The sequence below is a fragment of the Anastrepha ludens genome, chromosome 4 (genome assembly GCF_028408465.1).
Source record: "Anastrepha ludens isolate Willacy chromosome 4, idAnaLude1.1, whole genome shotgun sequence".
Taxonomy (NCBI): Eukaryota; Metazoa; Arthropoda; class Insecta; order Diptera; family Tephritidae; genus Anastrepha; species Anastrepha ludens.
This window is the reverse complement of record NC_071500.1, coordinates 62,993,350-63,019,927: the sequence shown is the minus strand read 5'-3', so window position 1 is coordinate 63,019,927 and position 26,578 is coordinate 62,993,350. Positions and strand designations below refer to the sequence as shown.

General features: G+C 36.9%; 1 protein-coding gene across 1 annotated transcript; it reads left to right on the top strand.

Annotated features, from left to right (window-relative positions):
• On the top strand, window positions 1-25,650 carry LOC128861854 (NGFI-A-binding protein homolog). The gene is made up of 6 exons (XM_054100230.1): window positions 1-487; window positions 20,109-20,390; window positions 20,456-21,336; window positions 24,522-24,613; window positions 24,684-24,762; window positions 25,183-25,650. Exons 1-6 carry the CDS (start codon window positions 1-3, stop codon window positions 25,507-25,509), a joined length of 2,148 nt encoding a protein of 715 aa, XP_053956205.1. The 3' UTR covers window positions 25,510-25,650.
• Window positions 25,651-26,578: the final 928 nt, after the last annotated feature.

Below are 26,578 nucleotides of genomic sequence, written 5' to 3'. Positions count from 1 at the left end.
ATGGACCAAAGTGGTATTCCTAATGCATTGGCAGCAAATCCGCCCAACGCTTCGCCGGCCACAACAATGGCCACCCCCGCCAAAACATTAACAACAAGCGTAGCTACTACTGCATGCACCTTAACAACAACAGCCACTACAATAATTACCAGTAGCAGCAATACAAGTGTTGCAGCATCCACAGTGTCAAGCGGCACAGCCGTCGGCAATCAAACTTCAACAGTTTTGGCGCCCAGCGCGTCGGCAACCACCGCCGTTGTGGGTGGCGCTCTTAGTTTAACGGCGACCGTGTGTAGTCAGCCAAGTCAACAGCAGCAGCAATCTATTCCTGTGGTGGACCTCTATAAGAGTGAAGATGTTAATAATTCATCGTTAGCCAGTGGCATTTCAGAAGGACAACGCTCTCTCTCTGCGGCGCCATCCGCCTCGTCGAGTCCTATACTAAGTCCGCCTGGAAAAATTTTCGGCCGCAATGCGAATGGAACGTGTGAGTATTCTTTTTAAATTCCTTTATTGTTATTTCTTTAACATGTCTGTGTGTTTAAAAAATAAGGTGAAGGTTTCAAATTTCGCGGGCTACGTACATTCGACTTTCGATTATTATCCCCGAACACGAAAAACACTTGTCTTATTATGCCTCTCACCAAGAAACGAAAATTGTTATATAGCTAAAATCGTGAACATATCTTCGAGACGAGTGTACCAACATAAAAAAGAAATAATAAACGAAAGTCGAATGTACGTGCGAAATTTGAAACCTTCACCTTATTTTTTGAGCACAGCTCGTATGTACTTTGACAATACTCGACAAAATTGCATGTACGGGTGCATAGTAGAACGAGACTAGGGAATAACCAGATGACAAACGCCTGCTATCGCCAACTGTTTAGCGTGAGATCCTCTAGACTCTGTAAACAAATCAGTGTAGACATAGTCTTCGTTGAAAGTTTTTTTTCGGTCGCGCTGAAAAAATGTTAAAAGTCTTGTAATAGAACAAAAACATGTTAAGAAGCTTTACAATTTAAGCTTGGGAAAATTCGTACTGAAACTAGTAATTTATTAAAAGGAGTATGAAGGTTTATCATGCGCAAGTTTTTTTCAGTCGTTTAGATATTGGAAGGATGGCAAGAAGGTGTTGAAGGCGATTCACGGCTGGAGCGGCCAGTCGAAAACGAATGACTTAATAATCTGGTTCATTTAAGATGAAATAAAAATAAAATAAAAATATGTCGGTTAACCTAAAACTACCGGATTGCGGAATGAAAAGTCGTGGGTTTTCACCAAGGTAATAGAACGACTTACACCGCATTGCATTTCAAGAGGAAGAAGTAACCACCCCTGAAGACATTTTCCGGAAGCTGAACTGCGAGATCCAAGACCAAACACATCTATTGGACCACAGCTAGCCTCTTACCACCTTCCTATACTCCCGCTCGCAAATGCTGTCCTCGGGGTCCAACCCCCACCCCTCGCAGGCAAAGAGCTTCAGCTGTATTGGTAGTCACGCGTTATCTTGGAATAATTAGGTCCAAGATATTGCAGTAGGTCCAAACTCCAACTTATCCAGATTGACAATATATGGTATGTCCGGCATGTGAAGGTATACCGCACGACACAAGCCACGTTGGCACATGACGCCTTAAACGCACTCACATAACATCCCTCTCCCTTTGGACCCAACCCGTCGAGACCACATGCTCCTTGAGACTAGCGTTAGATGACATAGACGAAGACGGCCGGCTACACCATCGTACTGGCATGGTTTGATGAATTGCTACAACAGCAACAACAGATAAAATAAGATTTCCAGAAGAGTTGTAGGGAAAGACTTTGGGCTTATTAAGACCAAATTTGAACTAACTTCCTTAAACCTCCGATATCATCAAGCAAGAGTTTAATATACCTTTAGTAAAGGACTTCGTTCATTTGGAAACGAGCATTAGAGTTAACAAGAATTTCAATCTTGAAATCAAAGAGATAATCACTTTTACCAACAATTAGTGCATTCGACCGACAATAGGCAGGCAATCTTAGTAAACTTTCTCTCTCTCGAAGAGAACGAAAACGTATTACTTTATTGGTATCATACACTTGCAGTCAACTCTCAAGCGTCTTAATAATGTGTCAACATTAGATAAGAGGACCCTGGACTGTTCCTATAAATGGGTTTCTGGAGGAATTATGAATAAAAAAGGAAAAAGGGGGAAAACACCGGGATATATAAACATATAAGTTTACTAAGATGCTAACTTACTTAACTGGCAACTATAACGGATGGTCGGTCTCGGCCGCTAAGAAAAGGTTGCGCCATTCACCTCCGCATTGCGCGCGTTGACGCTAGTTAGGAACACCATTGGCAGTCAGGTCGTCATCGACTTAGTCGTTCCAATGTAGAGGAACGTTTGTTTTGCGAATTCCACCATTACATTTCGAAAAGAACACCTTCTTTGCTGGAGCGTTATTGTCCATTTGCTCAACGTGATCTAGACAGCGCAACCGTTGAATTTTAATGCGCTTCGCTACGTAGATGTCGACGTACATTAACGTAAATCGAGCCATAGATCTTGCGAAGAATTTTCTCTTGAAAGGTCGTAATAACCGTCCATCGATGTTCGACAATGTCCAGGACTCAGCGATATACAGTAAGACTGTTTAGACCGTTTGGCAAGAGTTATTTTTCGCTAGATCCCTTGGCAATGTTGTTGTTGCTGTTACTGCTAGATCCTCGGTAGATAAAGTCCTTGACTCCGCCGAACTCGTAATTGTCAATCGCAAGCTGCTATCCAATACGCGTAGACTTTTTGTTGGATGTTTGGCCGAGTTGAAACTTGGTCTTTTATGACGCCTCCGAACGGCAGATAATTTTTTGTGAGAAGCTTTTTTTAGCAAAAAAACATTCGGAGGTTTGTTATTATCTGCCAATGAGAGAGAGAGGACTATTAGAAAAAACATTTTCGCTCATAGGGCTATACCGAATAGTAATCCCATATAAACCCATTCGGCTGCGGCGATCACCATATGATATCATAAAACCAATTAAATTTGGGTCTGACGGACTTTGAAAAATTCTTAATATCATATGTAAGCAATGGCATATTTTCAAAACGAGACTTGCTGGACAAACACATAGTCTGAATGAAATTTTGATTTACCGAGTGGCAGTTGTCAAAGGCTGCTGCATCAACACCTCAATTAACTTCTGCCAATGTTTAAGGCTCATAACAATTATCAAGTAAAAGATTGTTTGGAATTGCAGTTTCTATCGTTTTTCTTCTTGCATATCTATGTTTCTTGGGTTTGTAACCTCTTGCTGATTAAGATCGGTCTCCCGGTGGCTCCAAACTCTCACGACGTTGCTCACATTGCTGTATCGAACTAATGGTTAACTCGGGGCTAATAATTTTTGCGCAAAAAAAAATAATATCATGCAAATCTTCCTAGGCAGTCCAATTTCTAAATTGGAATCCGCGAAAAATGGAAATCCGCGTAGAAATCACAGATTTTTACAGAAAACTTCTAACTCGTGACAACTACAAATACAATGTACTCTCTCCTAACGGACACCTCTCATTAATGGACACTTTTTTCAGTACATACCACAATTCCTTAAACTATTTTTTTGTTTAATTTTTTTCTCCTGAACGAACAACTCTCCCAGTGTTTACACTTTTCTCATAAGCGGACACCTCCCATAAGTGGAAAAATTTTTCAGTCCCTTAAGAGTCCGTTTAACAGAGAATACACAGTATTCCTACAAAAATATATTTTAAATAAGGGTTGGGAATTTTTGCAATACCACAACAGTCGGGTTTACGTACCGCAACGATGCACACTGGGGATTTAGCGGAAGAAAGTCAAATTTGCAACATACCACCTACGCAATGTTTAATGGTATTTCTAAATTCCAGAATAGAACCAACAATAAAATCAAAAAGAATTACTAAACTCCGATTTACAGTTTTTTTTATAGATATGTCAAAAGTATAATTTTTTTATGGTATAGTATTGAACTGACTAAGAAAAAACTTCAAAGCCCAAGGTGGTTTTTTTCCTTTTGCTTGAGCCGACTTCCAATTTTTTATTTTTCATTTAGGGTACGATATTTTTATATATTTTAGCCGGAAGAACAAAGGCTGTGAAGCATTTGATTATCTATTTATAATTAATTTTAAGAAAAAAAAAAAAAAATCATATTCCTTCATATTCTTCGATCTGCAAGTTGAGCTACATTTACCTACGGTCATAAACTAGTATCAACGTGTTGCTTAATAGCGTCTCTTTCAGTTTTAATCAATTGCAGGTGCCACCAGGCGCCACTGATTATTTTTTGGCAATGATAATAACTAAACGCTTTCTAGTGTGTGCATAATGATAACGAAACACTTTTAATTTTGTTTTGACATTTTGAGGGTAATTCAGAATTATGAACTTACGTGTATCCTGTGCGTAAATATTTGTTGCTGGCTTATATTAATAAAAAAAAACAAAAAAATAAAATAAAATTAAAATTTATGAATTTTAAAAAACATTGTTTTTTAAAATTTTTTTAAAAAATAGTTTTTAAACATGTTCTTTTCATACACAAATATATACAACTTGGTTAGTAGTAAAAATGTAAATATTTTTTGGGATGTATACTTTTTTCCGCATCTCTGTACAAAAATCCCCAGTGTGCGACGCGGATTTATATCCGGCTAAGGACTATCACTCCAGATGCACTCCTCATACACGTGTGGAGAATGTTTATGCTGCTACTACAAAGCAACGGTTTATTATTGTAAAACCTTTAGTGACGAGAAAAAATTGCCTCACTAAATTTCTAATGGAACCTCAGTAAATTCAGTCAACTTAATTCTGTTAGTTTGGTAATGCTTTTTCGCACCAGCCGATTTAACAGTCTGACGAAATACCAATACAATTTAGAGCAAGAAACTAAAAATGCCGAAATATAGCGAAATAAATCAATAATTATTAATCGATTGCTTAAAAGCGCTGCGACATACACTCATTCTCAGCCAAACAGACTAATTTAAGACTCCGCTTCTGGTGCTTGCAATTCAGCTTGGCTTCAGCCACTAGAAGAAAATATACTTGAAATATCAAATTGTTTACTACGAAAATGACTTACTTACTTTTCTCTTGCTTGTCTTTGGAAAATATATAAAAATTTATTTTTATGAATTTAATTTTAGGGTAGTTCTTAACACTATCCAGGACTGACTAAGAACACTAAGACTGACTGCCAACATATTTGACAGTCGTATTTATACTTACGGGCGGCCGCTGTAGCCGAATGGGTTTTTGTGTGACTACCATTCGGAATTCACATAGAGAACTCCGTTCGGAGTCGGCTTAAAACTGTAGATCCCTTCATTTGTGGAACAACAAATAGGAGGAAGAGCTTTATTTTATTTTTAATAGTTAATTTTGGTCAATGAACGTTGTATGCATGTCGATAACTGTGTTATTTCATAATAAGATCCTCATTGGTATTCTTCTCTTAAAGTAAGAACAAAAATGAAACAATATGATATCAGTGCACTCTCCGCTCACTTATCTCTCACTCTTAAAATGCAAGAATTTATGATTGAAAGCCAAATTCTTCTGTAACAGTAGCAATACACAAACGGTTTGGGTGGAGTGAAGTAATATTCGTGCAAAGCCTATTCATTCAACCAAGATGGTTCGTAGAACTCAAATCAGGAATTTAAAGACAATTTTAGTTAACTCACTTATTAAATAAAGACAAATAAATATATGATGTTAAATTCAAACATTTTGTATAATTTTTTTCCACAAAAATCTGTAGTATTAATTTGTTTATTTCTGCCCATTTAAACCCTACTTTGCAGTTTCAACTCTAACGTGTCGAAGGGCAAGTATCTTGTCAAGACAATTGTATTTTCTTCAGCTCACTCGATAGCCTTGCCAAAGGCCGTAATAGCTTTTGACGCCGTTACAAGATAATTTTCTTTCAATTCTGAGTGTTTGTTCACTCAACTCAAAATTAAATTACATAGGGGTGTGTTCGCACTACAAAGAAATGAAAGAAATTTGGTGTTGTACTGTATTTGCTTATTGGTGCAATTTTTTTTTTATTTGTATATTACATTTAATTAGAAATTAATTTCATAATTAAATTATCTTTCACGTGTTTTTTAATAAAATGTTAAATACATTTAAAAATATGAGTCAAATTGGAACAGATTTTGGAAGTGACGATTAATTTGATGTTCCCATTTCCGTACACAAACCTAGAACTAGCAATCGCATTCGAGTTAATGAAACAATGGAAATTACAAGGTGTGGAATTCTTTTTGATCGCCAATTTTATAAGGTACTGCAGAAGCTACTTATTATGTTCAAAAATGTTCAATCCCAATGTGATATTTTCGTTGCAATATTCATTTAACAGAGGTCTTTGACTCCATACCAAACCAAAATTAAGGGTATAATTCCTGTTTGCCGTATGCTATATGTCGTATGTCTTAATTTTATACATCATTTACGCGACGATTGTTCACGAGAAATTAAAGTTATTCGAAAGAAAAATTCAGACAAAGTTCGCGTATTAGACCTGCACCTGACCGAGTACTTCTTTTCGTTTTTTTTATTTGCGAAGAGTGCGACTTATATTATAACACGCTCAGAATTTGGGCATATTTCTGTTAGAGGCTATTAATGCAATGTGCAGAGGTTGAAGAAAGCCTCATACATAGATATTCGTGGGAAGGGAATTTAGAAAGTCATAGCCTGCTTGTCATTCAGTGTAAAAAATGCCATACATTTCTGGGAAGATTTAATTGCACATTCCGCCTATTTGTACTTCATGAGTAAAGCAGTTTTATTTGAATGAACAAATGTATGGGATAATTTGAGTATATTTACTAGAAAGATGAAATATATAACTTATACTACTTATATATATGCAATTTTATAGCGCCTCCGAATAGCAGATGGTTTTTATAAAAAGCTTTTTCACAGCGGTATTGCCATCACCTGCCTAGGGGTGTTCACAACTAGAAAAAACACTTGTATTTCATTTAGCGTTACACACTCACAGTGAGTTTCAAATCCGGGCGCTAACGAATGGCAGTAATGCTCAGAAATAACAGCAAAAAAATTAAGACTTTTTAAAATTTTTGTTTTAAAGAATTTCTAATTTGTTATTAAAAAAATTGTATTTGATTTTAAAATAACCTAAAAATCATATTTGTGTGAAATTTCTGTGTGCAGCAAACTTATTTTATCGTCCATAGGTGAAGAAATTCAAATATGAACTTGAATCACATTATCCCTGCCCTTCGTACTTTTATTTATATAGGGTGATCAATTTAAAGGTATTGGATTTTAAATTGAGATAAAACAACAAAAATTCAAAAAGATTGTGGAGTCTTTATTATTTTTGTGTAGAATTATTCGTGAAATTTATTTTATAAAGATAGTCCCTTTCAAATGTTAACCGTAATTCAGCCATCCGTAAACACCAATTTGGAATGACTCGCTGGAGGACTTCGGTTGGTATCTTTACTGAATAATTTTAGTAATGTTGGCCTCAATCGAAGCTAGTTTATCCACAAAGCATTGAGACTTTATACCCCCACAAATAAAAGTCCAAAAGAGTGATATCTTGGTGGCCAATCCACCGAGGCGAGAGATGAATTGCTCACCCAAACGACGACGCAGTAAATCCATTGTTTCACGGGCTGTATGGGAATAGCGCCATCTTGCTGGAACATAATGTTGTGGAGGGAACCGCCATTCACTGTTGCATTGGCACAAGAAGAATGTGCCGATGATTCCTTCAGCCCATAGACCGCACCAAACGGTTGTTTTCAATGGATGTCATGGCTGTTCTAGAATGGCTTCGGGTTGCACTTCAGCTTAAATATGGCAATTTTGCTTATTGACGTAACCATTGAGCCAAAAAATGAGCCTCATCGCTGAAAAAAATTCGGAGAGCGTCGATTTTCGTAATATAATTGTACAATTTGTAAACGTTGTCGAGGCGTAAGCCTTTCCATGATGAAGTGTCAATGAGTAATGAAAAGCAATTTTCTATTCAGTTTGACAGTAGTCACGCGTAATCTGTCAAAAAACCTCTATTGGAAAAAGTACCTCCTACCTGATCACTCTTTAAATCTAAGTTCCACTGGGCACCGCAACTGGCTGCATAACCATTCTCGAGAAGGGGAGTGTACTCATTTTAATGAAGCTGTTGATAAGCTGGTTTTCTTAGTCAAATTATTGAGTAGGTCTGGTCCTTTAGTACACTTGTAAATAAAGAAAATGCCTAACTGTGTGCCGAGGTTTGGCAGTTTACATCTTTTCCAGGCCCTTTCGTGCGTTTTCATTTGCTTCATTATTTCCTCTTACCGCTTTGGATATGTTGCATGCGCCACATTATTATAAGCACTTACTTTGTTGCTTTATTTATTTAAACAAGATATCCGGAAATTTGATTTTTTTAGCAAATGCAACAAAAGAGTAGAATAGTCAGTAAGAAGAGAATAAAAAACGTGTCTGCCTCGTTGCACAGTACAAATGCAGTCACCCAGTTAGACGCCAATTTTTTAACTCTCTGTTAGAGTAGACGTTTTTGTGAGTCTGTAATAAACAGCAAGAAAAACTACCAAAGTTGACAATTGCTAAAGTCATGACTTTACTAAAACTATGTGAACGCGTTTCGCAGCATGGACAGGCAACAAAGCAAAAAAGCTTTCACCAAACAAAAACAATAGGAAAAAACTGTTGGCGCGTTTTTTCACCCTCAAAGCATTTAATAGCTTACGTTATATAAATATAATGCATGCAAAAACATACGTATGTATATATATATAAATATGAAAGTAGAAAAAGTGTACATTTTTGTTGAAATAGCGGAAAAAAAGTGACGGCATATATGTACATATAAAAAGGAAGGGTGTGTATAAAGAGATATTAGATTTTATTATATTTGTATGGAGTAGAAAGGGAACCCGGAAATATCTGAACGATAAGAAGTGTTTTTTTCATTTGGAGAGTTTTTTGGTTTAACTGTGGCAAAGAACTGCTATAAGATGAGCAAAAACAGTATATTGCTGAAAAACGAATACAAGCGATAAGTTTACCAGTTCTTTTCATACTTCTTTTTTTTTTTGCTTTCCAAACGTATTTTTAACGGGTTTCAATCCTTTTTACGTGAAGTGGGAATTTCAGTTTTTCTTAAAAGATAAAAAGAAGCGCGAAAATAAACCTTTCGAACATGAATTGATGCTAGGCATGGAAAACACCCTTGGATCATACATTCTTTTTTTACTACCGTTTGTATAGCTACATATGTATACATACATACATATATCTTCTTAAGAGCGCCATATTTGAAAACAAAAAAAAAAAAACAAATTCCTTATGCAGCATACAGTAGCACCCTTATATAGATCTTACGACCTACCGTTGTTCTAATACATAAATCAGTAAACAATAGATCAACAACGATCTTCAAGCAAAGAAAAACAAGTTTCTAATATTTGATAGGCTGGCACAACGAATACAAACAAAGTACCAGGAAGGGAAAAGCAGGGATTGTTAACCAACCCCAGTCATTGAACGCACCCCTAAACAGGAAGGAGGGTGTTTTTAACGGTAGGCAGGCAACTATGCACACTCATAAACATTCACAAATACATGCATACTCGTACAACTATACACGTTCTATTACTGAGCACTGAACTCGTTTATTTTCAATTGGCAGCGGTACTCTGAGGCATTCATGGGTACTCAGGGTAATTTGTTGCTAGCTGATCACGGGGCTATTTCCTATTAAGGCAAAGAAATTCGAAGTACAACATCAATTCATCAGTGAAGCAGACCAACAGAATTCGTACACTAACGGCCACAATTGCCATCAATCTTAACGTAATGCATGTGCAACGCCGCGCTTCCTTTTCTTTTTCACTCATTACACAACGCCGAGGATGCGCCAGAGCACTTTTGCATTCCTTAACATTTCATAGCTAGTTTGGCTGGATGTAGCCATTTGTTTGTTTTTGTTTTTTTTTCTTTTTTTTTTGCTTGGTTGCTTGCGTTGTACCTCTTTCACCCTTCGATTCTGATTGGTGGCTGACTACCTGGGCTGGATATTGTGCGGTAAGCAGTCTACGCCATAAGTACAGCTTGTGGCTGTTGCACATGCGTACATACATATCTACGCAACACACATCAGTGCTTCAAACTCATCGACGCATCGGCGTTATTGCCACCGTTGGAATTTTGATCGACAAGAATTTGGTCGTTTAAAAACTCCTTAATTTATCGTACGAGCAAATGAGAAATAGTTTTGTCTTACGTCGTTTTATATTTTGTGTTATTGCATTACTTTTCATTTGCTTTTTTTCATTTGAAGCGAAGTCTTTGCAATAGCAGCGTCCCCAAATAAATGCGCCGAGTCAACTTTTTTTTCTACCAGCAAGCTGGCGGGCGACTTGTTGGTTAGTAATACAGCGCCTATAGCTCATCAATACTTCAACGGTGGCGCGGCGCAGCGTTACGCTGTTCAACACCATTGCTGACAACAACAGCAACATTATCAACAGCGACAAGAATCTGCGTCTCGCGTTCAATGTCTGTCCATCCGCTGGTGGTTGGCTTACTAGTTCATCGGCTCACAGGCTAGATGGTTGGCTGCCTGGTTGGTTGGTATGTGTCGTCGTCGTCGTCGAATGTCGTCATTATTGCCTTCAAGTGGCAAGTAAAAAGCTCCAGTAGCTACTTAATTTTTTCCTGCTATTCAGGCTTTTGCAGTAAAAACAGCATATTTAGCAAATGACAACAACAAGCTGCCAACACATGCCTACATACATACTCGTGCGTGCGTATGTTTGTTTGAAAAAAGTACCAATGTCTTCTAAGAGATGCTACGCCAGCGCAGTGTATGTATATGCATGTATGTATGTATATGCATACATACGTAGGTGCTTGTAAAAAAAATTGTAAATTAAATGAGAAAGAAATGTGGTACATTATTTGTGTATTAAAATCACGTCTCATTTATTTATTGCTGCCAATACAATCCCAAAGAGACGAATAAATAAAGAACGCATGCGCACACTTACACATATACGCAGTGAAATGTATTTAATAAAATCAACTACAAAATAAATGACTACTACAAAACTACAGAAACATTGCGGTGTGATTTTAACCCCCAGCGATGCCGAGTAGTTCAATAAAAATATTTCAAGTGTTTTTTTTTTCAACATTCAGGATCGAATCACTTTAGACCCGATTAACCTATAAGCGCAAAATCATAGTCAAATAAATTTGTTAAGGTGAGGTTGAAGAAAATAAGAAAATCTGTAACATCGAATTGATACCTGGTTTTTTGCTTAGAACCGGGATTAAACTGAAATCCAGCACCAGCTCCTACCTTCAAGCGATCTAAATTAAAAAGTTTACGATTGCCAATGCACCTATTTGTTTCATTTTCAACATATTGAAAGAGAGTTTTATATAATAAAAGATATAATAATATAAATCGTACAGAGAATAATTTTATACATTTGAATTAGACGAAGATGATTTTTATTCAAAGTACAGATACGACAAAAGTGTTCATACCGCTCAATTACTGCAAGAGAGTCATACTCCAAAAAGAATTTAAAAACATTTAGTGAAATATTCCATAAACTACCACCAGCTCCTATTTGTGGCGTACGTCTTGATGTTGTCCGCCAAATGGAGCGATTTATGCCGCCTTCCCATCTGCCCTCCTTTTCTTATGAAGAGATTTTTTCTAGGCAGATATAAACGATTTGTACACATGTTTTTGATTAATAGGACTGCAATAGTTTGGTGCAGTGGCTTGGTCTAATCGGCAGTGGTTATCTTTTCCTTCCAAATTGAACGAATCAAATCGTTCCTTATATATTTTTGGCATTCTTAATAATCGCGAATTATTTATAATATCGAAGTACTTAATATTGCGTGTTTAATCTTTTTTTAGGCAAAATTACAATTTAAACACGCCGAGCACAACATAAATTGAAATTTTATAATATTTATCTGAGCAGTTTTAGCAGTGACAGCCTTTCCTCACTCTAAATTTAAAGGCTCTTAGCGAAAAATAAGAGTCTAACTCGGCTATGACTAAGATAAAGTTCACTTTTTATTAAAATATATATATATATATATATAATTGGTGCTTACACCCTTTTTTGGGTGTTTGGTCGAGCTCCTCCTTCAATTTATCGTGTGCGTCTTTTTCCATAAATGGAGGGAATTCTTTTATGAGAAGCTTCTTCATGGCAGAGATACACTCGGAGGTTTGCCATTGCCTGCCAAGGGGCGACCGCTACTAGAAAAAACTGTTTCTTCATTTTGGTGTTTTACAGAGATTCGAACCTACGTACTCCAAATGGTAGTCACGCACCAACTCATTCGGGTACGGCGGCCGTTTATTAAATATGCTTTTGCATCGTTAAAATATACTCTTTTTTTTTTTTTTTTTTTGTTTATTTATTTTCAACTAATATTAATATATATTATTAAGTACTACAATAAACAATAGTATTAGTATAGTAATGATGTGTCGTACAATGTCTCTAGACGAGCTCTCAAGTACGTATATTATCTGATGTCGAGTAACTTTTCCTTAGTATTGAAATTAATTTTGTTTTAACTTAGAAGTTATTAAAATATTTTATAACTTTGATGCAGGGAAAAAGGGAACAAAAACGATGCATAGATTATTGTTTATAATAAAAGGTTTAAAAGTAGTAAAAGAAGGTAGTCAGACTAGAAAGGTGGTATGAGTTAGTGTTGCGTGTCATTTGTTAACCACCAGCAGTTTTTAATGGTAAGGGTGGTTTCGGTTTTGTCGCAGCTTGAAATATATGTATCAAAACGTTTATTATTTGCATTAAGTGTTTTTGATGTGATTATTTTATTGTTCGCTCTTCTGAATATGTGATATATTATTGACGTGTGGTTTTCGTTTTGTATAAAGCCTTTTTTGTCGAGGTATAAGAAGGATTCGGGAGGTGGAAATCCATTAGAAATAGCTAGTGAGAAATAATCGTCGCTTTCGTAGTAAAACGCTCTTATTAATATGTTATTGGTATTATATAGGCAACGCCGGATATGTTTTCTTATTAAATTTATAATATGACAATCAATTCTGGGCACTTTCGCTGTGTTATATAGCTTTGAGTTCGAGATGTATTTGGTATAGTTACTATTTTGTGATCTATATAAGGAAGTACATGATCGTAGTTAAAATATACTCTAACTAATTTAGAACCGGCTTTATTCTGACTATGATTAATGCCCATACAGTGCAGCCACTGCTGCTAAGCCTAGCTCAGGAAATACAAATAATGGGAATACAGCAAGACGGTCTTGCCAAACCCCAGTTTCGTTAATTAATTTCAATTTCATTTCATTTCCTTTCATTTACAAAGTCTGTGGTCACAAAATCTTAAAGACTTAAGACTTAAACGTAATTGCACTCCAGCTTAGAGAAAGTAGAGTTCTAGAAGGGCCGAATCAAGATCAAGAATATTGAGGATTCTATTAATTTCATCAAGAGACTCAGTAGAAGATTCAGTGCTAGATTAATCATTCATTTCATTTTTACGAGTTTTCAATTTAATGCTTAAAAATTCTGAACGTACAAATAATCAAGTGTACATCCAACGTGGAGTATCTATATAAAAAATGTATTCAAAGCAGCAGTAAATAAAAATGTATAGCTTTCTAATAAATAATTTACAAAAAATTAACATTTTAATATACTCGTCAAATCTAATGTTATGAATAAGCATCTTACATACTTACATGTCGGTGCTTTCCTCTCGAAGCTCGCTTCGTAAAGTTGTAATTTATTACTAATCTTCCTATGCACTTTCGGCTGATGAAATGCGATTTCCTCGCTCTCTTTTTTTTTTTTTTGTTTTTGTTTATTTGTGGCTCGAAGCGATCCTCGTCTTTCGAGTGAAACGCCTTCCAGCTAGGACAAAAGCCATCAAGTGATGTCTAACACAATTCTACTGAGCTCTTAATACCGCAGACCATATTTCGCACTTCATGCTTCTCTACTCATATGGATTTCAGACTGTAGGTCATTTTAGCCACTTTCAGCTCACAAGGGTTAATTTTATCACCGCTATTTAGCTCATATGTAAACATTGTATTTCTCTCATTCTCAGCTAGTTTTTTAACCCGATCCATCATATTTTTTTCACATTCCTTTTTCATTTGGTTTTTTATCAATTCTGCTATCATTAATACCAGACAGTGTGTGCAACATGTTGCTTTTGTGCTATGTTGTGCCAAACGGCAGGCAACGGCAGCGGCAGCAACAACAAAAACAACAACAACTGAACACGCCGCACCGTCCGTCCGTCCTCTTTGTCCCTGGAGTAGTCCACATCATCGATCGGTGAAGTGAAGTGGAGTAGAGTAGTTAACTAGTGGCGTTCGAGCCAGCATACGACTACGCCTCCCCCTTCTACCTCACACCCTCTCTCAGCCATACTAATTACAATTTTTTCCAACATTAATTTAAAGAGAAGCAAATGACAACTAATAAAAAAGTGACTGCCACAAACGATACAAAGTTGTTGTTGTAGTTGCTGCCGTGTTATATTGTTAATGTTCACAAGGTTGCTGGTTGACGGCCGTGCCGATGATGACGATCGGAACCAACCAGCGAGTGCCACCAGCAACAGCAGTTAAGCAATGAAGCAGGAAGAACTTCACTAACAGCTACCGTTGCTGTCAAAGCGTTTGCGTGGCACACTCACTCACATACTACGAGTATATGCGCATGCCAGAATATATGTATGTATAAGTACATATATGCAAGTACATATGTGTATGTGTGCAGCTAGCTGTTGGCGGCGGTAATTGCCGCATCGACGACAGTTTGTGCAACAAAATGCGACATGTGTGCAGAACGATGGTTTTGCCACCGACACAGCATCGGCAACATCGCAACAACAAATGCACACTCCCACCTCACTTACACCTCCATACGCGTGGGCCGTCCGTTCTCTACCTCCTTGCTTTTCGTTTTTGTTTTGGTTTCTTTTGCTGTTCTGTTGCCTTTTCGTTGACCAGCCTTAGCGCTGGCGCATTTATGGCTGTGCGTAAACTCAAGAATATATGTTCTCACATAATTATTTACGATTTCACATTATCATGCAGCATTGCCATAATTTTTTGCTTTCTTCGATGTACGTTTTCACTTTTCGCTGCATCAACTTACGCGCGCCTGCTTGTCCGTCATCAGCTCTCGCGCATGGCCCTTCAATCAGTTGATTTTTCTTGTATTCATTAATTTTTTCATTCCACCAGTATTTCGTGTATATTATTATAATTGTTTTTGTAGTAGTTCTTGCATATACTTGTACTCGTACTATTCAGCCACTAACACTAAGAAGTGGTGCTACTGTGCGCTAATGCCAATAAATACTTAGCGATCGTTCAACTGACATTATCATCAGCATCAACAACCAGAACAACAATAACAACAACAACTGGCTGACACATGGCTACCCATAACGATCGCGATCGGTAATGAACATACTTAAATGGCGACTAGAACGTTTGTGTTTTATATTTTATTTGCGCGAGACTTATTTGTAAATATGTAAGGGTTTATTTGTATGAACTCATGTACCTGTACGAATACATGCACACATACGAACTGAGGGTGACGCCATAGAGTTTCGACGGTTTGCGTTTAAATGCACTTGCTCGTTACTGATCATCGATGTGCGCTGGCATAAAAAAGTTATTGATGCGGTAGAATTTTACATAGAATTTACGGTAGAATTTTACATAGTTGTTCAACAAACTGGCCACTCATAATCAGGTCTCACTGATTTGGGTACCAGGACATGAGGGACACGAAAGAAACGAGAAGGCAGACTTTTATGCCAAAAAAGGGGCTGAAGGGCTATTTATTGGGCCAACCCCATTTCGGTTTTAACAAAAATTATATAAAATAGGAAACCAAAAAAATGAATACAAACTAAAATCAGGGAACACTGGCACGGCACAAGCGCCCTTAATCACTCCAAAAAGTTTTTTAACTGCTCTAACTCTAGATAAAAAGGGAGCAATTACAGGTCACTTTACCTGTAATAAACACTTTAACACAATAGGATTATCTAGTACAAGATTATGCAGGTTGTGCTGTGATGAAGAGGAGTGTATGGAACACTTACTCACCAACTGTGAGGCATCAGGCCACAGGAGACACAGAATCCTGGGATCGTACCTACTAGAGGAAGAAGACCTGCAGTTGCTCCCTCCTAAGGAGCTGGTTCGATTCCACGGTATATTAAATAATTATAATTAAGTAATTAGGGGTGCACAGTAGATCAATCTGGTCTCAGTGGCTAAAGGCCTTAGCCTAACCGGTACAAACATTACTATTACCAATATATAGTACCAAATTATAGATAGAAGTAAACCATTTATATAAATTTCAGCTAATCCACATATTTTTGACTTCAAATGGATATTTGCAGCGGTTCCATATTGATTTTTCGCGCCTGGCGCGGTCTCGCTTGCTGAATGGAAGGCTATTTTCATATATTGCCTACCCTTCGGCGATTTTCAATACCACAGTAACCTTAGTTTTAATTTCAAAAAATTTGTTATGTGGAAAAAAATGTATAACACCAAGGACAAATTCTCGAACACCCACGCGAGTTTTGACCCACTGTAAACTGACACAGTATTATGCCAAAATTGAATTACCCACAATACTGCATACCCAACATAGCTACGTTGGAAAATAATTATGATGAACATTTTTTGATTTTTGTTTAAATTTCGTTCAAACTTTGAAACCTTGAGTTATATGAACTATATTTTTATAAAAAATAAAACAGAAATTAAATGAAAAATAAATAAAGAGTTACAACTTTGCAATATGTCTCACTGCTACCTACCTGCGTACACCGTTTTTATCCTAGTAAATTCTCTTCTTAGCTAGATTTGTAAAAAAATTGGACAGCAAATGAATATTCCGTTCGACTGAGTGAGTTAATTTTAATTTCAATTCCACTATTTGGCATGAGAAAATTAAAACTATTTTCTGGGATATTGAAAAGCTTTTATTGCATTCAAAATGTGAGTAAAAAGTCTTCACTTCTTTCAATTATATATTCAAATAGTTCGGCATCTCTGGACTAATACAAGCTGATTCCGAGATTTTCGGGACCTGAAAATCGCCGGGATCCCTTGATTGACATCCCATATACATACATACATATGTGTATGCATATCAGCAAAGAAAATGAAAGAGAATTTCTATTCTCCCAACTCTATTTCAAATTATTCCCACATAATAAAGAATTTTTTCTATCATTTCACTTTTTTATTATAATCAAAAAACATTTTGATCAAACGGCGCAGCATCTTCAATATTTCACACGCTTAATTTGAATACACAAGCTTTTTTTTCTTGTTTTTACTATAAAAAATATCGAAAGTGTTGAAAAAAGTAGAAAAAAAATATGAAAATTGGAATAGCGTCCTGTCTACTTCTCTTCAAGTTTATCACTCTCAATGTTCTTCGTGCGTATCTAACGAGCATTATTGGTGTTCGCGTAGCTGATGATCCTTTTAGTTTATTTTTTATTTTTTTCCTTTTTTGTGTGCTCTTCTTAGCGCTGTTGCTTTCTGAATTTGAATGAACCGTACATGCCACACAGCCGCACCGCTCAATCATCCACTAGTTTGCATACAACAAACAAAACGGGTTAAGGGTTTTTACGCAAGCGCAACGCACCGCACATATTGTTTACGTGATTATTATTTGTATACACTCATACATACATAAATACATGCATCCACACATCCTTACATTCATTCATTTTTTATGTACGTTGCACACCCATTTCCTTATGCAGATTGCTTTGCGGCAGCAAAGGTAGCGACGGCAGCTTGGGCAGTTTTTTATGTCAGTTGGCATGGTCCGGGCTGGCCTGGTCTACCTTGTCTGGCATTTCATTTTTGGGGGATTTTTTTACATGTCCTTTTTTTGCTTTGGCCGTCTTTGGCTTGCCTGAAAAAGGGTTATGGTCCACATTCGTCGGCCGTCTTGTCGGTTGAGCCCTGTTTTTTGCCTATCACAAAAACATTTTTTTTTTGGTTTAATACAGGCTTTGTTGCATTTTTTTCTTATAGTTTTGAAAGTGTTATGGGAATCTCATTGATGTGTAGAGAATCTCATTTGCCTTGACAAGATTTTTTGCCTTTTTTTTAATGAAAAACACGTTTTTTATTTTAATCTGGACAACAATTTAAGAAAAACGGCTGCACATAACATTTTCGAAAATGGGTTAAAATCCGTTTTTTAGCATTTTTTACTTATTACAAATTTAGCTGCAATAAAATTTACATATTTTTAGTAGCCTGTAAAAAACGTTTTTTCTGTATAAAAGGTTTAGTTCAGTTCGACTGACTTTAAAATAAAAATAAGACCCAGTACTGATATTTGAAATTAAATATTTTTTTAACTTTTGTAGACATTTGATAGTAAACCTTCTTCGATACACTCGTAAAAATGTCAGCAAGTATTTTTCTATCTTTTGTGAATGCGCCCAGATCCATTATGGGCAACTAAAGAAAGCGAATCGTTGCCTTAAATGCCTATCCGCCGTAGCTAGAAAACCTTGAATGCACCCAGAGCGGAACTGTAAATTAGACTAAATTATCCTCGTCATGTAACGGTGATATGATATTTGTAGAACTCTCAGTTTAAAACCGGTATGTTCTACTATACAGTTAGATTTGATAGGGTAGTGATTACGATGTAGTTAGTCACGACTATTTCTGAGATTATGTAAGTTGCAGAGCAGTTCAGAACCGAGTATTTGGGAGGATATGTATTAATTGTTAGTTATAGCCATGCTAGGCTTTTAACCAGTTGTCTGTTAGTTGGCTAAATGACAGTCCAGAGTATTGTTTACAAGCGCGCGGAAGCATTTTGCCGAGAGTAAACGCAAAAGAAGAAAATCAGTAAAGGATTTCAAACGTAAAAGTTTGATTGCATTATATTTAGTTGGAAAATCACAACCAGCGATTGTTCGTGAGCTCGAGCACCTTAAAGTACATAAAGTTTTTGTTTATCGCACCATTACTTGTTACAATGATACTGGAAGCATTGCGAAAGGTCATGGGGGTGGTCATCAAAAGACTGCAGCGTTACGTGAAATTGTTCAAAAAGTGAAGAAACGATCTCAAAGTCAAGCCTTATAAGACCCAAAAGGCGCATGATCTCACATCAAAGCAGGAACAAGTCAGACTTGAGAGAATGAAGGAGTTGCTTCGCTTGGCCGAAAACGGTAAATTTCCGAACATTGCGCGTCACAGGTAATGTTTGGACCGCTGTAACCGGAGATGGGCGCTCTCAAACCAGACGCGAATGCGATGGATTATTCTCTTTGGGCCATTTTGGAGAGCAAGATCCGAACTAAAAGATTCACCAGTCTCGAGACGCTGAAAAATTCCATTGTCCGCGGGTAGGCCAAAATACCTACAAGTCACATTCGGGCAGATTCCGATTCGTTTCTGGACCGTCTTAAAGCCAAAGACAAGGCAAAAGGTGGTTATATCGGGCAAAAGTAAATTGAATCTTAATTTTGTATTATTTTCACACATTTTTTACTTTGAATTGAATAAAAGTAATTTTCCAAACTAAATTTATGGCCGTTTTAATTGGTTACACTTCGAGTGCCGGAACCTGTCTAAGAATCTGGTGAGAGATGGAAACAAAGTTCAACTTTTAAGATTATTTTCTAATTCATTTTCACTTTTATTCAAACGTTACCAACATGGGAAAACGATCATAAAGCGTGTACTCTCTGAGAAGGATAGGATATCCATTGTTCTGGAGCACTATCACTGAAGCAGAGAGTCCCACTTTCCACCTGTCGTCCCCATTTTTAACAACTTAAAATTCCTAGCTAAACTCATATGGGACGTCTTTGTGCCTACCGCGTAATACTAACATTAAATTACATGAAATTTAATTTTAATCTTTTATTTAAAATTTCACGACTCTCCTTGAAGTTTTTTATTTAAACTGAGTTTTTTATATAATCTTACAGTGGTTGCCACTTCTCGGCCCAACAATGAAGCCGAAACGCAACTCTATCGGGTGCTTCAACGTGCCAGCCTGCTTGCCTACTACGACACTTTGTTGGAAATGGGCGGCGATGATGTTCAACAACTCTATGAAGCCGGCGAAGAGGAGTTTCTAGAAATCATGGCCTTAGTAGGCATGGCCTCGAAACCATTACATGTACGTAGACTACAAAAAGCACTTCATGAATGGGCCAACAACCCTTCGCTCTTTCAAGGTCCCATAAGTTCTACGTCTAGCACACCTGGTAATTTTACAGAAACAATTTTCTCTTTCATCCTACTTAATTCACTTTTATTCTTTTCTCCACAGGTCTCTTCGATACACCCACTAAATCTCCTGCCGTGCTCATAAAACCCGATGTGTCTCCATCGTTTACACGCACTGCATTTCCCTCTTTCAATCCCACGCCCGCCTTTAATCCTACACCCCTTGCGGCTACATCCTCCCATCTCATTTCACAAATGTGTCAGCCTGTCATCACAGTGCCTATCATTCAGCCACACACACCACTTCCACTTCCTGCAGCTACTCTACCTGCGACCGCCATACCTCCCGCAGCGCCTACACTGAGTGCCTCAACAGGAGGCAGCACTGCTGGTGCCACGCATCAAGTTTCCTCCAGCTCGCCGCAACTTACGCCCGTACTCACGGAAATGCAAGTGCAGCGTATAACGCAAGGTGCTGAAAAAATTGCACGTCAATTGCCGCAGCGTGAACCACGTGCACACACCTCCAAGAAGCGTACCAGTCGCGAGCTTGAACAAGTCATCGCTATGCATGAGAACGATCCGCGCCGTATGGAAGAGATTCGTAAGTACTCGGCCATATATGGGCGCTTCGATTGCAAGCGACGACCAGAAAAACCGCTCACACTGCACGAAGTCTGTGTTAATGAAGCGGCAGCGCAGCTGTGTCGTTTAGTGCCAGCGCTGCTTACACGTCGTGATGAACTCTTTCCACTAGCGCGTCAAATCGTTAAGGACGCTGGTTTCGGACATTCGGCAAGCATAGCGCGATATGGCGGACTATTGCCGCAGATAATGCAAACGCAGCAAGCGATAACACGTTCTGTAGCCATCTTGGATTGCGAGTCGAGTGATTCGACGGCGTCTGCATCGAGTAAACGTGCACGTATGGCCTCCACCGAGACAACGACCGCGGTAACGCCTGCCGATTTGGGTCTGAGTCGGGTAAGCAAATAAAGCTCTGAACAGTCAAACATTTGCGTGAAAACTGCGTTATTCATCTATATTATTAATCCAATTTGCTTTTTTGCTTCATAATATGCTTTAGCTTCAGCTTTCGGTCACTAATATGATGGAAAACGCTTGGGTCGCGTGTTTCGGTAATGCATTTCCTTCAGATTATAGGCTTATGACTTACTTCTATTGCAGGCTTTAAATAGAAATATGAGCGCATATGTACTGCAACAAAAACAAGTGCAACGCACATGTTTTCTCAGTTTTCCTTGTTCATCTGGCTTGCGATTTTGGTAACATAAAATAATATAAGAATCTCTTTACACAGAGCTCGAGATGATCCAGGTTTTATGTGCCTAAGGATTCCACTTAATAAAATGAAACAATAGTTGTGTTCGATAACAAATTATCCATCACAAACCAAATCCAAATTAAGAGCTTAAAATTACCATAAATAAACTTCATATACAGTTTTTGTTGTTAGTTTTTTTTTTATTTTATCCTTTTTGACTATAAACTGTAAATTTGAAGCCAGGCCAAGGGCATAAGTGCACGAAAGACCAGAATCCACAAAATATAAATTTGTTTGTTTACTAAATGTTCAGTCACATGCTTTCAGATGATATAATCTCGTTATGGACAAATTTTGCTTACTAAAATTTCTCCAGCGCAAGATGCATCGAACTGTCACTTTGCTCTTTCCATTTTTTAGTGATGGAGAGTTTTTTTGGCAGTAACGTACGCCCACATGCAAAAATTAGGAATAAATATTTTTAATATATATGTTGAACACGACTATGTTAATATCGAACTCAATGAGAAGGCAAAGCAGTGGCTATAAATAAATCCCAATTGGTACAATCTTCTTTACTCTCAAGCTAGGTATCCAGAGGGGTTTTTTCCCCCCGTTTACAGGAATTTCATTCCATAAACATCTTTGTACTTTGCCATTTGGTTCATCTATTTCCACTCTTGTCCTCGAATCCAATCGTAAAACAACCTTTGCTTAAACAGTTAAAAATATTAGGATCTGAAAATAGTACAGTTTTCGCTGGAAAAAATTATAATTATTTATTATTTATCCCCGTTTTGTTACTTCATCGGTCTTAATAGCTTCGAGGCATATTAATTCGAAAGCGAATTCGAATATTCGAACTCCAAGAGGTTTTGCTAGTATACTAAGCCAACTGTGTAAAACCTTTGGTCTGCTTTAGTGAAAAAAGCGAATCTGGTTTGGCCGTTTAAGAACCTTGCAGTTTAATTGGGAAGAGGCACAACATAAAATTGTATATTTTCTAATTATGTGAAATTTGGTGTGTAGTGTAAAAGCAACTATGCTAAGAGCTGCCTTTCCATCACTCCACTGAGTAAAATAATTGAAATTTTCGTCAGTTCGAAGCCGGTTTGGCTCGTCTCTAGTAAATTTCCTATCAATACTCGTAGTAGATGGCAAGTAGATCAATTAACTAATTTATTTTTCATAAATCAATGCTTTCTTATTAGTGGCCTTCTCAGGCTTTGTACTGATGCAATGAAGTGTGCTTCTTCCTACCCGTTGGAACATTTATTTTTCTTTTTTCCCAATCCAATTCAGAAAAAAATGTGTCTTTCTTTTAGCGAAAAGAGTTGTACAAACGGTTCAAGGGCTCAAAAAAGGTATTAGTAGGGAATCGTCAGGGCTTCAAACTAACAAGAAGTGTAATTTGTATAAGAAAAACCAGCAGTATGAAATATGAAGCAGTCTCGAAAGTGGCTTATATCAAATTAACCCTAAGCTGGTGCAAAAAAGAAGTTAAAGAGCACAAAAGAAGTAAAGAGCAATAGCGGCTACTAGATAGAATTTCGTTTTTAAAAGTAATGCCAACGATAGTCTATATTATATCAAGCAGACCATTCAACTCCTCTGCGGTTAAACCACAAATGGTTATTGGTATGAATTTCAAAGCACTTCTAACCTTTGTGGAACTGTGAGCATGAAGTTAATGCCTGGCAGTATCTAACTGCAAGTAAGCCAATCAAGCAAAATGTCACAAAGGGAGAAACTCTAGTAGGGGCCGCGGTCGTTAAGTGTATACCCTGTAGACTAATATTGAGAAGAAATTCTGTACGTTAGCACGCATTTTTGACGAACGAACTTTTCATAAAGACACTTCGCAAATACTTCTAAAATCCACCGCATTTATTTAAGAAATCTTTTAGTCTGCTGGCAATAAATGAAAATCGGGCCTTGACTTTTCTGTCACCTTAATGAGACCGGAAAGGGCTGGTTGCGATCTCCTTAAACCATTATAAAAGACAAATATATATTGCTGCAGCCAATGGTAACTCCATGTAAAAGTAGGATATGAAAAATTGAATATTTGTTGGATTAAGAGCTGACTGATAACCTCACAAATGAGCAGCACAATAAACTCGCTGACAATTTCTAAATCCTTTTGTATATCAATAACCCAAAGCACATTTTAATTTTGTAGTGTTATTGATCAAGAATGAGTGCCAAAGATCTTTATTATTTTTAGCTCCAGTAAATATTTGCTTGAAAAATAAGTTTTTTTTACTATATGTACATATAAAAATAAGCTAGAGTACCATAGCGTATGAACATTTTTCAGTATTAACAAAAAGTATTAAAATTTAGTAAAAAGGAGGTTTAGTAGTATTGTTAATTATTATTTATTGCAATAACATAATTTAGAGTTTTTTCGGTGACAATATTTTTGTTATATTTTAACTGTCTTCAAGTATCGCTGTATAATATTTACAGCAATTAATTAAGTAATAAGTATTTAATTTAAAAAACCTGCTTTCTTAAGTAGTCTTTCTTTTTCTGATTTTTCTCTTCAGCTAATTCTTTCAGTAGAAACTAGTTTATTATCTAATTGTTGGTTGTTGTCTAATTGTTTATTGATTTCAGCATAAAAAATAAATTGTTTGATGGTTGATTTTTTTAAATTAAAGTTGCTGTTGAATAACTTTGTATAACTCATATAAGAAAAAATTTATAAATTATATCGCTTATTATTTACATACTCATTGCTTTTGCGAATAAATTTTTTGCGTAAAAAAAAAAAACAAACAAAAAAATGCTGTTTACTTATTTGCTTTGCTATCGAACCGTGCTTGCTTGCCTTTTTCACATTTGCTATCCCAAACACTAACGCATTTCCAACTTAAAGGAATCGACTGAGGATTCGCGTTATAATCTCTTCGCAATGTATCAAAAATTTGCTAAACCACCATTCGATCTAACGGATATCAGCAAATTTAAGTGAGTACATCTAAGGTTATGCCCTTTCTACTTATTGCTTTTTACAAATTGCTGTTTACTTCATTTTCAGCTTGAGCAAGTCCGAATATGATGACAATGACAATGACTCACGCCTTTCGTTCAGCAATTCTAGTTCGCCTTCCATACCAGTGAGTACTTATAGCGTCCATCAAAATTTGTCAGCTTGTATCTGTACAAAATATATTAGATTTATTAAATTTGAAAATGTATCATATTATATTTTTCTATTTCAAATTCAATGGCCAGAATTGGCTTCCTAGCTTTGCAAATTGAATTTAACAAATGTTCAGTTTGACAAGTTCCACTGCAAGAGTGTGATAGCCAAAAAATATTAACATACGTGTGCAGAAAATACCGCTAGCCGTTCTTTTATTTAGAGTGGCATAGTAAATTGAAAACTTGCAAGACTTTTTCTCGAATTATTTATGATTTGAGTTATGACGTTCCTCCAGCAAACGAACAATATATCCTCATATACACTTCTACATTAAAATAACTGTTCCAAATTTATTTCATTTGTCCCCTTTATTTATTTTTTCCACCTGCAGCCGTCTTCACTCGAAAATGAGCGCGATCTGTCCGACTCGATGAAAATGAAGAGCTTAACATCCTTTGCCGCCAACGCTATCAACACCTCAGCTGCGCACAGTGGTCAGGATTTACTAGACTCGTCAAATAACATGAAATTCTCACCCAACCATCAACAGCGTAATCAGATGAAACTCATGAGTTGTCCAACAAACGATTCCACTGTTCAAGTCATTTCGGCAGCTGGAGGGCATATTATTGCTGTGGCTAATCCTGCACTGGCGCTGAGTCCAACTCTCAACGAGGCGCTGAGTCTGAAGCGGGAGGCGAACTCTCCGGATTTGTAAATTTCAAGGAAGTTTGGCAGATGAAAAAAATCAGTGGGAGTTAGGTGATGAATTCACGGCAAATGTTTCACAGTTCAAAATATATTTAGATATAATTTACTAATTAAAATAAGAAAAATGATCGTATTTGTTATAAAAAAGTGCAATCAAAGTAGATTTAGTAATTTATTAGATTTTATATTAATAGAATACTTTAAAAATATAAATCAATGATTTGCACATTTTTAAACTAACACAAAAATGAATGAAACTGCCTTTTAAGTAATAAAAAAAAACATGAAAATATTTTATTTAGAAAATGAAAATATTTTAATTGAACGTTTGGAGTGAGCAAAGATATTTTCTACGAAAACTATGAAAATGTTCTGAAGTCACTCCAGAAATTCTGTAAATGACAAAAAACTGCATCGGTTTGTTAACACACTTCGAGCCACTATTCCTTTCAAAAGTCATACAAAGTGTATAAATCATGGTCAGGGCAGTAGAGAGCATATCCGGGCCCTGGGGGAAAAGTGCAAATGCGGGCCCTTTCCATTTATGTCTAATTCAGATAAATACGTATAATCTCGAGTCCGCGCCCCTCTGAGAACTCCGGGCCCGGGGTAAAAAGTCCCCGATCAGCACACATCCCCCCTCTCGTCGGGTCTGAACATGGTTACTAGTTTTTATGTATTAAGAGTTCATCTTTCAATACGTGCTTAGTTATATGAGTTTAGGAAGTTAGGTAGATAGGTAGGTAGGTCTGGTGGCTGCCAGTATGGCACACTTTGGAGTGTCGTAGGTCCCCTGTAATACCACTGGAACTTCTTCCTTACAGTTAGGAATCCCTTCTAAGCCATCATGCGGCTTTTATAAAAGAGCTTTAGATGCGCTATATACTTAGTCTTGCCATGAATTCTGTTGCAAATTTTACATTACATACGGCGAGAACAAATTCGCAGAAAAAAGCTCCGTTATTTCTGCTTTTGTTCTTATGCATTGTCTACTCATAATTTATACTCAATTTCGTGGCAAATTTCACTTGTTAATAATGAAGGGAGCTAAGAAAAATCGCATTACACTGATTCCA

Coding starts and splice junctions, on each gene's coding strand:
- LOC128861854 (XM_054100230.1), top strand. CDS start 1: ATGGACCAAAGTGGTATTCCTAATGCATTGGCAGCAAATCCGCCCAAC. Junction 488..20,108: donor CCGCAATGCGAATGGAACGT/GTGAGTATTCTT, acceptor ATAATCTTACAG/TGGTTGCCACTTCTCGGCCC. Junction 24,614..24,683: donor ACGGATATCAGCAAATTTAA/GTGAGTACATCT, acceptor CTTCATTTTCAG/CTTGAGCAAGTCCGAATATG.